Genomic DNA, 14,077 nt, shown 5'->3' on the forward strand with positions numbered 1-14,077 from the left:
ACTTCTTTTTTTTATTTCCAATAAAATATTTCTTAAAAAAAAAAAAAAAGTATGTACTAACTCTAGGGAATGAACCGATGGGGGAGGGGGAGATGAACATACCTTTCTGTAGGGGCTGCTACTCCTCTCTGACAGTGGAGAGGATTATAATGGTCAGATATCTATACTGATATCTCAGCAACTTTGGGGGCTACAAATAAAAGTCATAGTGCCCCTTAATCTCTACAGAATGGTACATTCATCTGTGTGATCTTGGGAAAGGGTCCTCTTTGAATGAAAAATCTGATCTAATGATATAATAATAATAATAATAATAATAATAATAATAATAAATATATAGTAATATGATAAGTAATATATAGAATAGACATATAGATACAGTAATATTAACAGCTTATAAATATATTTTAATATCATATATAAGGTCATAGAAAGACATCTTCTGTGGATTATTTATGAGAATATATTCCGTTTGTGGCAGTCAAATGAGCTTTTGTGTATTGTCTCATGATAAATGTTTCCGTCCTCAGAGGGAAGGATTCACGAGTGTAAAAATGCTTAATGTCTCCTCATCACATGTGATTAGCTGCGACATGCTACAGGTCCTCCAGTCTGCGCTCTGAGGAGGATGAAGACATAAGATTTTTTTCCCTGTGCACTATAAATATTGAAGGAATTATAGCTAATTGGATTCCGAGGAAATGGTAATGAAACACTAGATGTTATCTGCACCATTAAAGGTGCATTGACTCTAACAAACATCTGCTAAAAACCGCTACCTACCTCATAATTACTCATTCTCTCTGCTTCATGACTATTTATTCAGTGCACGGTATTAGGACGTGGATCATTTCATTCCTATAGTTAAAGTGCTCCATTCATCTAATGGAAGCAGCCATTTTATGTGCTAAACCAGAATATAGTAAAATGGAGATACATGTGTAGGTTCCCTGGTGTATATAGTGTACCTAATACCCGAACAACGGAGACATCCACATGATCTCATCCATGCTTAATAACACAAAAATACCATAGGAATCAGCAAGAATTGACTTACACAAATGTGTCCTAGGAAGAAGTTCCTGAGGAAGTTCCCCCCGTAACGCTATTGGGGAGTGTGCAGTGGCACCGGCTTGCACGCGACAGAAATCGGGGGACGGGCCATCGGACAATCCGACGGATTCGGACAAAGTGCGGGATTTAACAATTAGTAATGTGTCGCGAGACACGCACTTACAAGCACCGAGAAGAAGCAGGTGAACTCCGCCAGACCTCGGCGGGGAAGCGAGATGGATGCAGGAACTTGGGCGCACAAGCTACGTGAATCGCACCGGACCCAAATCCTCAGTGGACAACGTACCGTGGGTCGCGACAGGACCGGGTAAGTAAATCTGCCCCACTGTTTCTGCAATAGCGGGATATAGAGCTATAATAAAAGAAGTCCTGAAGAACAATGTTCCTCAGGAACTTCTTACTAGGACACATTTACCATCAGTAAACTGATGGTTGATGTCCTTTAATTTAAAGATGGTGAGCCCTTAAGCAAAACCTGTAATAGTAAAGGATCATAATATGGGCAGTTTGAGATGCAGCCAAGGGCCCAATGCCTCCAGGGGCGGCCATGGCCAACAAAATCACCTGAGATTGATTCTGCCCTTTAGATATTGAAAAATGAAGAACTTCCAGCCATGAAATCCTCATGCACTCGTGCCACACATATATACAAGACCTCTTCCACAACCTTTGAATATCCACCAAGAAGTTTAGTCAACAGAAAGGACCCCCCTTCTTTCCCAAAAACGTGTTTCTACTACAGTATGCTACCATAAGTATTAAACACCATTTCCCATTAGGTTGAGCATGCACAACATTCATTCTTTATGAGGTTGATGGAGATAGTTCACACTGTTCACAATGACAAGTCTAAGGTTTTATGAAGCCACTGGTAAATTTTGAAAGAATCCAAAGTCATTTTTAAATTTTTAGGTACATTGACTTCAAAGGAATAAAAAAGCTAATTATGGGGACCAAAAATACAAAATAGTGATGCTTCTCTTTCATCTCTGCTAAGCTGACTCATAAGCTGCCAAGGTTCCTGGCTTTTCATAGTTTCTTAGTAGATAAGGTTGGAAAAAGATGCAGGCCAAGTTCAACCTATAAATCATACGGTGTTGATCCAGCGGAAGACAAAAAACCCTACAAGGCTTATTTCAATTGTTGTAAATTAAATATAAATTACTTTCCGAATCCAATTTGTCAGTCAAAATAACTCTCTGGATCAACATAAAATTAACCGAATGTTTTGCTTCAATAACATATGATATTTTTGTTCTATAGAAAGGTTTTCAAGCCCCTTTTTAACATGTTGCAGAATGTTTCACAGAATGTTTCAACAGTTTCACAACTGTTGATGGTAGAACCGCCTCTCCTCTAGGTGTAGAGGATGCCCCCTGTCTATGGTGATGGTAGAACTGCATCTCCTCTAGGTATAGAGGATGCACCTAGTCTATGGTGATGGTAGAACTGCCTAAACTCTAGATGTAGGGGATTCCACTGTCTATGGTGATTACAGCACCACCTCTCTTCTAGGCATTAAAGATGCTCCCTGTCAATGATGATGGTAGATCCACCTCTCCTCTAAGTGTAGAGGATGCCCCCTGTCTATGGTAATGGTAGAACCTCCTCTCCTCTAGGTGTAGAGGATGCCCCTGTCTATGGTGATGGTAGAACCACCTCTCCTCTAGGTGTAGAGGATGCCCCCTGTCTATGGTGATGGTAGAGCCGCCTCTCCTCTAGGTGTAGAGGATGCCCCCTGTCTATGGTGATGGTAGAACCTCCTCTAGGTGTAGAGGATGCCCCCTGTCTATGGTGATGGTAGAACTGCATCTCCTCTAGGTATAGAGGATGCACCTAGTCTATGGTGATGGTAGAACTGCCTAAACTCTAGATGTAGGGGATTCCACTGTCTATGGTGATTACAGCACCACCTCTCTTCTAGGCATTAAAGATGCTCCCTGTCAATGATGATGGTAGATCCACCTCTCCTCTAAGTGTAGAGGATGCCCCCTGTCTATGGTAATGGTAGAACCTCCTCTCCTCTAGGTGTAGAGGATGCCCCTGTCTATGGTGATGGTAGAACCACCTCTCCTCTAGGTGTAGAGGATGCCCCCTGTCTATGGTGATGGTAGAGCCGCCTCTCCTCTAGGTGTAGCGGATGCCCCCTGTCTATGGCAAAGGTACAACTTTCTCTCCTCTAGGTGTAAAGGATGCTCATGTCTATGTTGATGGTAGAACCTCCTCTCATCTGGATGTACAGTATTCCCCCTGTTTCTGATTATGGTGAAACTGCCTCTTCTCTAGTTGTAGAGGATGCCCCCTGTCTATGGTGATGGTAGAACCTCCTGTCCTCTAGGTGTAGAGGATGCCCCCTGTCTATGGTGATGGTAGAACTGCCTCTCCTCTAGGTGTAGAGGATGCCCCTTGTCTATGATGATGGTAGAATCTCCTCTCCTCTAGGTGTAGAGGATTTCTCCTATTTATGATGATGGTAAAACTGCTTCTTCTCTAGGTGTAGTGGATTTTCCCCGTTTATGATGATAGTGGGACTGCCTCTCTGTGTAGAGAATGGCTCATTTTTATGGTGATGGTAGAAACGCCTGTCCTCTAGGAGTAGAGGATGCCCTCTTGTCTTGGCTACAAGCCCAGGTATAAAAAGGTCTTCATAAAGATCCATGTAGTTCCCCTTCTGCTACTTCATGCTGTCTCCATGCCACCCCAACCTCTTCCCAGTGTTAATTAACAAGGCCTTTGTTTTACAGGTCATGACTGATAATCAGATTAGATTTTTTTTTCTAATTGAACTATTGTTATTAAAATTCATCCCAAGATTTCCAAAATCCCCACATGTATAATGTAATTTGCACCTGAGCACCTCAAATCTTCAGGAGTTTATACAGAATTTTCAATATTTCCAACTTATAGGATCAATATAAATGTATTCAATCAGCTCTCTGACAGAATTTAATGCCTAGAGGTAAAACTTGACAGCTCAATCACCTTTATACATAGCAAATAGTAAGTGATTGGGTTATTAGTATGAGGAGAAGATCACAGTAACTGAAAACAATCAATCACAGTGAACACGTGGCAATTCTGATAGAACATCACAGTCTACTGCCAGTCATTTTTACTCTGGCTATATACACTACTTTACCATTTGTTACCCTTCCCATTCTCTAACTGGTTATTCTATATAGACAAAGCTTTAGCTATTCTTGGGTCCCTTAACATGATGGATGACCAGATGACCGCCTATCTCTTCTGAAACTCGCTACATTCCAGATGCAACCCAACTTCCTGATGTGCTCCACGTCTTTGTGCCTCAAAGATAATACTCAGCTTATCACGGCCTTAGGCTGTGGCCAGTGATTGGCTGAAAAACAACAAGATATCAGGAGACACCAAATAGTAGAGCTCAGCAGGAACCAGGAATCATCTAGATTGAGGCCTAAGCAGCAGGACATCAAGAGATGCTTTTTATGTTGACAGGTTTACGTGAAGCCTTTTAACTTCTCATTTTTGGGCAATTGAAACACCTGTAAGAAACAGGCTCAGACAGACTTACTTTTATTCTCCAGCTTTGCCTAGAAATTAGCTGAACATCAATAAACAATGACATACATACAAAAGAGGGGCCCATAGTAAAGGAAAGTAGACCACTTCATCCTAATAATGCAGCCCCTCTGTAGAGAACAGCCCTTCAGAGATAGTTTTCTTATAGAAAGTTGATTAGTAAGAGGGGTTCATGGTATTTACACTCTTCTTAGATGAAAATTAAAGAAAATTATAGAAGCTTTAGTAATGTCTGTAACCATGCAGTGCTGCAATTAATAGAGTAGGGACTCACTATGGAGAGGTCACCATGAATTCCCTTAGGGGGCATATACCTTGTTCAAAATTTGATGCAGACTATTCTGCTGTCTATAATCCACTGTGAACCTGCTCTATGTGTCTCCAGACTAAAGGACTTTACCAACTACCTTTCGTCTGAGACTATTTGGCAAGGTCAACTTTTTGAGTTCAGAAGGTGTGGTTATACATGGTGGCATCTATTACTGGGATCATGTTTCTGTTGGTGGAGAGACCACAAACTTGGGGTCTTAGCCTGGCAGTAGCAGTGTAGAGAATCTGACTAGCTTCCCCGTGGACACTGTGCTCCATTCACAATGCAGTAATGTACCTAATAGCTTAGGGAATATCATGGGAGCCTTCACTTGAGAAACATAGATCAACATATAATACTGTACTTAGATGTCTGATGTCTTATTTTCTAAAATTTGATGTATTCTACGACTAGACATCCTGACAAATCTGACAATTGCTCTAGAATAAAGCTGTAAACTGCAAGATGACTTGACATCATTGGAGCCTGTAGGCTACAAAGCTTGTAGGGTTTGCAGCATTGTCCTATATAATTTCCTCTCTTTCGTAGGTAATATCACAAGGCAGAATGTGGTGACCCTGTCGTTGCTTGAGAAAACTGCTAAAAATGGATCCTTCTTGAAATAAGAAAATGCCTCTAAGCCAACGCTAGCCCTCAGGCACATGACAACCACGCCTGGCACTCCGATACAATTTATTTAGATGTCCCAGTGGACTTTCCCCAGAATGTGTAATTTATAGATGTGCTAAAACTAAACCACAGTCAATAATATCTGCTCCCTCTATACATCCCTTGATGCACTCAGTATTCTATCCATGGAGCAATGACAATGGCCAGAGACAATGTACGAGCCAAGTAAAACTATGACTTTTCAAGTTTTAATGAGACTTTCGGATGTAGAGAATGTTTGCGACAAGATACGAAAAAAAAAAAATGAATTATTAAGTATCATTAGAAGTCATGGCAGAAAATTCAGGTTAATTAGCAAGATTAAAACAAAGACGTCATGTTATTCAACCTTAAACTTGTGGAATGCCCTTTAGATCGAGAAAGGAACGCGGCTGCGGTTCGGCTTTGGTCCATTTACAGAGAAGAAGTTTTTCTTGCGCAATCAATGGCTGACATTTTATAAAAGAGAAATACAACTTCTTGTAAATGAGGTTCCTTGCTAATCATTTCAGGCACTTATTTTTGCTAATTAGTATGCTAAGCAAGGAATAACAGTCTGCTAATTAAATCATCAAACCGGCACTTCACCTTTGACAAAAGCCGAATGAAATTATGAATTCGAAGGCAGTCGAGTGAAGGCTGAGGAAATCGGAAGAGAGGAGAGTAGTAAAATATATGACTTTGGAAAAGTCAAAAATGTTATTTTATTTTGGTTGTTATAAGCAGGACTAAGAATTCATGGCTGGACCGGCCCACCCGAGTATCGACCAAGCAATGGGTCTAACTCCTTGACCCTTTCAGAACTCAATCCTTTTTCGTTTTTGCGTTTCTGTTTTACTCCCCTCATTCAAAAAGCTACAACCTTTTTATTTTTCTGGTCACAGAGATGTGTGAAGGCTTGTTATCTGCAGAACAAATTGTTCTCTTTTGTGGCGCCATTTATGTATATTTCATGGAATGTACTGGAAACCAAATTTGCCACATGGCAAACCACATGGTCCCTATTTTTACAGCTTTCTTTGTGTGCTCCAAATGATACCTCCCCTTTATTCTTTGGGTTGGTACAATCACAGAAATACCAAAATTATGTAGGTTTTATTAAATTTTAGTAGATTTAAAAAAAATGTAATCCTTTGTACAAAAGAAATGCCATACAATTCTGAGGCAAATAACTTTTTCATACTTCGGTGTATGGACCTACGTAAGGTGTCATTATTTGCGGTATGTGCTGGTGTTTTAAGTCGTATCAATTCGGTTCCTGCGTGACCTTTTGATAATTTTTTTATTCAAATATGGCAGAAAAGTGTTGATTCAGACATTTGGGTGCTATTTTCCATTATGGTGCTTACGGTCGGGAATAATCTTTTTTTATATTTTGATATAATGGACATTTCGGGACGTGGTGATACCTAACATGTCTATAATTTTTACTGTTTATTTTTATATGTGTTGCATGTAAAGGAGGGTGATTTAAACTTTTACAATTGTTTTTACAATTATTTCAGACCCCCTAGGGTACTTTAACCCTGGAGGGTCTGATCACTCATACTATATACTACTTTATTCCAGTATAAAGGAATTTTACTGCCATTGGCAGGCTATTAGGGATCACTATCTATGGCAAGTCTATTAGTCTCTATGAGACTGTAGGCTACCATGGCAATCAATTGGAGCCCCTAGGTACATCATCAGAGGGCGCTGATCCAAGATGTTGCGGTTTGGGGTTCACATGTTAACTGCCACCAACAGTGCCAGCACCGACCACAGAAGTTAGAGGCAGGTGTCTGCTTTGTTATATGAGGTTGGTAATAGATCTCATCATAAATAATTGTGAACACTTATGTCAATAAATTTATATATTCACAAAGAATCCTCAATTGTTAAACAATTACTATCATACATTATTCTATATATCTTTGACTTACCGGCCAGTGATGAGGAAGAATAGAGTAAGAATGACCAGAAGAGTAAATCCTCCAACAGCAGCGGTGGCAATTACCAGAATTTGCCCTTGTTCTGCCGCCATATCAGAAGCTGAAAGAAGCAAGACACAAGACATACTAAAGACTTTGCCATACAGGACATCAGTGAGAAAAAAATAGCAGTTTCCACTTGTAAGTAAACTGGTCAGAGCACTTATTCTTCTTGTGATGGTGGGCAGTTGTAAAGGTTGATGATAATTTATAACAACCTAGTGGGAAGGAGTTTACTTCTTATGATTGACCCCGCCCCTGCTGAACCTTTACTCCCTTCTGAACTTTTATTTTTAAATCATATCTTGAACCACTTACATGTATCCATGTTAAGATTGTGATTTTTTTGCTCCTCTTAAGAGATAAGTTATTATAACTTAGGTTACAACTTTTTGGTTTAAAAATTACTTCTTTAATTTAATAATTAAAATCTGGTAATTTAGAAATGACTAATATTAATTATATAAGTTTTATATACCGATGTTTAAGGATTGGATCATGATCTAGTGTTCTATTTTTTTTACCTGGATGCAGACAACCTGTAGTCATTGTCATCATTTATCATTATCAGGTTATCTATCAGGTTATCTATCATAAGTGGCAGATAGCCCCGCTGCTTATCCATCACAGCCGGATACACCAAGAGGCTCCGGGCTTTTTATGTATCCAGTCAGGGATTATGCAGCAAGTATGCTAAATTTGATAGCGCAGACTCGGGTACAGGGGCGCCCTGTCACTCCCCCCCTTCACTCCCCTTCATGCCCCTCCACACACCCCTGGGTTGGAGGTGGCGGAAAGTGGGAAATAAGCACAAATGGCAGCAGTAAGCTGGCATTTTCAATTATTTCAGGGCTTCTATGCCACTGGTGTGGTACAGAAGCCCTGATAAATAACCCCCGTTGAATCAATGTTGAAACACATTGGGTATTTAGTTTGCATAAATGGACTTCATAACTGGCTAAGTTCATATATTTCTTAACTCTTAAATGTTCTGGACAAGGTTCTGGTCGGAAATAAAGGTTCTTAGCATTTAAATGGATACTAATTTGACTAATCCTATTCTGGCCCCACAATGAGTTCTCATTAGAGATGAGCGAGCACTAAAATGCTCGGGTGCTCGTTATTCGAGACAAACTTTTCCAGATGCTCGAGTGCTCGTCTCGAATAACGAGCCCCATTGAAGTCAATGGGAGACCCGAGCATTTTTCAAAGGGACCATGGTTCAGGAATAAAATGTGTTATTTAATTGAAAAAGAATGTCTTCTGATAAGTTAGCAGATGTATGCAAACATCTGCAATCTATTCTTCACTGTTCTGCCCGTATATTATCTCCCGACAAGTTATCAGATGTGAAGAACAGTGAAGAATAGAATAAAAACAGTGAACACAGGATCATTTAAGTGAAAAACGCAGTGAAAAACACAGTGAAGAATAGATTACAGATGTTCGGCACATCTGCTTACTTGTCGGGCTGATACGCTGTCCCGGGATCCGCTCCTCTTCTTCCACTGAAGTCTCCCCGTGCTGCCCAATGTCTCCCCGTGCTGCCCGATGTCTCCCCCGTGCTGCCCGATGTCTCCCCGTGCTACCCGATGTCTCCCCCGTGCTGCCCGATGTCTCCCCCGTGCTGCCCGATGTCTCCCCCGTGCTGCCCGATGTCTCCCCCGTGCTGCCCGATGTCTCCCCCGTGCTGCCCGATGTCTCCCCCGTGCTGCCCGATGTCTCCCCGTGCTGCCCGATGTCTCCCCGCGCTGCCCGATGTCTCCCCCGTGCTGCCCCATGTCTCCCCCGTGCTGCCCGATGTCTCCCCGCTGCCCGATGTCTCCCCCGTGCTGCTTGATGTCTGTCTCCCCCGTGCTGCTTGATGTCTGTCTCCCCCGCGCTGCCCGATGTCTGTCTCCCCCGTGCTGCCCGATGTCTGTCTCCCCCGTGCTGCCCGATGTCTGTCTCCCCCGTGCTGCCCGATGTCTGTCTCCCCCGTGCTGCCCGATGTCTGTCTCCCCCGTGCTGCCCGATGTCTGTCTCCCCCGTGCTGCCCGATGTCTCCCCCGTGCTGCCCGATGTCTCCCCCGTGCTGCCCGATGTCTCCTCCGTGCTGCCCGATGTCTCCCCCGTGCTGCCTGATGTCTCCCCGCTGCCCGATGTCTCCCCCGTGCTGCTTGATGTCTCCCTGCTGCTTGATGTCTCCCTGCTGCCGTTCCGCTCGTATCTTCCGACAAGTAAGCAGATGTGCCGAACATCTGTAATCTATTCTTCACTGTGTTCTTCACTGTCTTTTTCACTTAAATGATCCTGTGTTCACTGTGTTCACTGTTTTTATTCTATTCTTCATTGTTCTTCACTGTGTTTTTTAAATTAAATGCTCGATCTCGAGCAGGTGAAATACTCGTCCGAGCAACGAGCCGTTTCGAGTACCTTAATACTCGAACGAGCATCAAGCTCGGACGAGTATACTCGCTCATCTCTAGTTCTCATACAATAGTAGGAAAGCAATTTTAATATAAAAATAAGAATGATTTCAAAAGTAGAAATATTATAAAAAATTGTTAACAAAAAGTTTTCTGATAGAGGATGAAACCCCAAATGTACAGCCAAGAGATATCTTAAGCGCCAAGAACAAGGTGTCCTGGAGGTGACATAGCTCGGATTTCTACATCATCCAGTCTGTCTGAGATTATGTGAAGGGATACAAGGATTTGGGTAAACCTATATCTACAAAACATCTGTAGTTAGATCTCCAGGATGTTGGGAGCAACCTCCCTGCCGAATTCCTGCACAAACTATGTGTAAGTGTATCTAGAAGAACTGATGCAGCTTATAAGGCAAAGTGTAGTCACCCCAAATATTTGATGTACGGTAAATTATATTTTTTGGAAAAAACAATAAATCTGACCAATCCCTCGGGAGGGATTAATAGATCATTCCATTCAAAACTGCCAAAGGCAGATAAATGATTCTATTTTTTACAACATTTTTCCAACATCTGCCTAAAACTTTTGCTCAGTAGAAAATATACGGTACATAAACATGAAAATATATGTATTTATAATAACCTAAAATGTACCCATCCACAATGTGAGCAGATTCCAGATTCTGGAAATATGTTGAGGCGGCTTTTCTTGCTTTAACATGTTTGCAATCTGGGAAATAGATAGCACTAGATTTTCTTGTAGAAATTGGGTTACATGAGATTATCCAATTATATGCTCAGCTAGAAATAGTAATAATCCGTGCGTGTTTGATGCAATGTGGTGCAGCTGTTATTTATGAGACCTGGACGGAGCGATTCTCTCGCCCCTATAGAGCCATTAGCTATTTGCATACATGCTTTATGAACTGCTTTATCTAGCAGAATTAAAACTTTACAGCAAAATGTATATATATAGCGTGATTGACTTAAAATAGCTCGGTGCGGGGTCAGCCGGTTCTGCCTCTGCGTTGTAACTAACTATTAATAATCACTTAAAAATGAAAATGGTTTTGCCATATCTGGCTGCTTCTTGTAATGATGCATTTGATTCTATTGTAAATTATCGAGGCGGCACAAATTGTGTTCCAAAGAAAAATACAAAAATCCTTGAACGAACCACTTTACATTTCTCCTTGACTGTTTTTAATGAAACTTCTGTGATTTTTAGTAGGAAAATGTAATCTGCCACTTACCAACCATTTACACATGACAAATATTAATCCTTAAAGGAAAAATATCACTTACCATATATACTCGAGTATAAGACTAGTTTTTCAGCACAAAAAAATGTGCTGAAAACCCAAACCCAGCTTATACTCGAGTAAAAAAATTTAGGTTTTCCCAGGTTTTTGTGGTAAAATTAGGGGCCTCGGCTTATACTTGGGTCAGCTTATAGTCGAGTATATACGGTATATTTGTTACCTTTACTACCGGGAATTGAAACGAGATATACGTTTCATAAAAATCTGTTTTTGTTTTCTAATTGTGCATTTTCCTACATGTGATTTGCACTACATAATAATGGAGGCGGCCATCATGTCAAAAGAGGTTGTTATAAAATCAATGTTGGGGCATTCCTTTATTTATCAGTCCCTGTCCCCATGGGGCTCACAATCTAATTAACCTACCAGTATATTTTGGAGTGTGGGAGGAAGCTGGAGGACCTGGAGGAAACCCACCCAAACACAGAGCTGAAACGGAAACACAGACCCACGCTGCAAGGCTGTAGTGCTAACCACTGAGCCACCGTGCTGTCACTGTAGAATTTATGGGGCACTATATGAATAATTTGGGGGATTATACAGGACTTATTTATTAGCAAACCATGTATAAAATAATTTGAGGACATTTAATTAAAAATGATTGCCTAGAGTAGGATTGTGTATAAAATAATTATGTGTAAAAGAATTAAATACATGAGCATTAACTACACAATAAATGATTCGAGAATCATACAGTAACAGATTCGAGAGACACTATATAAAAATAATTGATTAGTTGGGGCACTATCTATAAAATAATTGATTAGGGGGGACACTATATATAAAATAATTGATTAGGGGGGACACTATATATAAAATAATTGATTAGGGGGGGCACTGTATATAAAATAATTGATTAGGGGGGACACTATATATAAAATAATTGATTAGGGGACACTATATATAAAAGAATTGATTAGGGGGGACACTATATATAAAATAATTGATTAGGGGGGCAATGCATATTAGGAAATGGCACTAAGTCTTAAAAAAAGATAGCAGCAAGTTGCATATAGTAATGGTTATAAAGGCAGTCAACTACTTAAGGACACCCAACTTACAGACGACCCCCTAGTTAAAGACGGACCCCTCTGACCTCTCGTAAAGCTTTCTGAATGCTTTACTATAGTCCCAGGCTGCAACAATCAGCTGTAAGGTGTCTGTAATGAAGCTTTATTGATTATCCTTGGTTCAATTACAGTAAAAAATGTTTAAACTCCAATTGTCACTGGGGCAAAATTTTTTTTTGCCTGGAACTACAATTATAAAGTATACAGTTTCGACTTACATTCAAATTCAACTTAAGAACAAACCTATGGAACCTATCTTGTACATATCTCGGGGACTGCCTGTATATCCACACATCACCTACTGGAATTTTACCATATGATTAGTTGCTTATTTTTGTCTGATGAAATTATACATGGATACAAGAAACACTCCAATGACATAACTGTCCTCTTCCCAACTAACTCCAATCAATTACATTACAACTGCTAACTAGGTAAAACCTCCCCCTCCGGTCTCAATGAGGTAATAGTACTACCTGCTCTGCCGGGTGAAAACCTATGACCCCCCCCCCCCCCCCCCAACCCCCTCCACCGCAATGGAAAATGTTCTCAAAACACTTAACACTGTGGATGAAAATGTGAAACGAGACAATTCATGCACAATATCTCCATAATTAAAACATAATTAAACACGTATTATGTAAATTATCTTATTGCATATTTATAGAAAAAAATCTCTTCTTTCCAAAAAATATGTATTCCCACCATTACTTAGGAACCGGATTAGTGAGGCTCTTGTGTGTAGGTGACTTTACCTGGAGCAGGTATTGTTGTGAGCCTGAGACTTAATTATTTATAATTCTGGCCTGTGCTTGCATGTTACCATATCCATTATCACATTCTTGTGTGCATAATCCATGTGTGACATTACTGTGTGTACTATCCCTGTACTGTGACATCACTGTGTGTATTATCCCTGTACTGTGACATCACTGTGTGTGTTATCCCTGTACTGTGACATCACTGTGTGTATTATCCCTGTACTGTGACATCACTGTGTGTATTATCCCTGTACTGTGACATCACTGTGTGTATTATCCCTGTACTGTGACATCACTGTGTGTATTATTCCTGCAATGTGACATCACTGTGTGTATTATCCCTGTAGTGTGACATCACTGTGTGTGTTATCCCTGTACTGTGACATCACTGTGTGTATTATCCCTGTACTGTGACATCACTGTGTGTATTATCCCTGTACTGTGACATCACTGTGTGTATTATCCCTGTACTGTGACATCACTGTGTGTGTTATCCCTGTACTGTGACATCACTGTGTGTATTATCCCTGTATTGTGACATCACTGTGTGTATTATCCCTGTACTGTGACATTACTGTGTGTATTATATCCTTACTATGACATCACTGTGTATTATCCCTGTACTGTGACATCACTGTGTGTATTATCCCTGTACTGTGACATTACTGTGTGTATTATCCCTGTACTGTGACATCACTGTGTGTATTATCCCTGTACTGTGACATCACTGTGTGTATTATCTCTGTACTGTGGCATCACTATGTGTATTATTCCTGCACTGTGACATCACTGTGTGTATTATCCCTGTACTGTGACATCACTGTGTGTATTATCCCTGTACTGTGACATCACTGTGTGTATTATCTCTCTACTGTGACATCACTGTGTGTATTATCTCTGTACTGTGACATCACTGTGTGTATTATCCCT

The 14,077-nt window shown here is 40.6% G+C and overlaps 1 protein-coding gene across 1 annotated transcript in view; it reads right to left on the reverse strand.

The window, feature by feature from the left end:
* Positions 1-14,077, reverse strand: part of EPHA6 (EPH receptor A6) — a 585,002-nt gene that overhangs the window by 142,419 nt on the left and 428,506 nt on the right. Inside the window, exon 8 of the mRNA XM_072138516.1 lies at positions 7,537-7,645. Coding sequence (XP_071994617.1) covers positions 7,537-7,645 — 109 coding nt within the window. The remainder of the gene's footprint in view (positions 1-7,536; positions 7,646-14,077) is intronic.

Source organism: Engystomops pustulosus, chromosome 2 (assembly GCF_040894005.1).
Source record: "Engystomops pustulosus chromosome 2, aEngPut4.maternal, whole genome shotgun sequence".
NCBI lineage: Eukaryota > Metazoa > Chordata > Amphibia > Anura > Leptodactylidae > Engystomops > Engystomops pustulosus.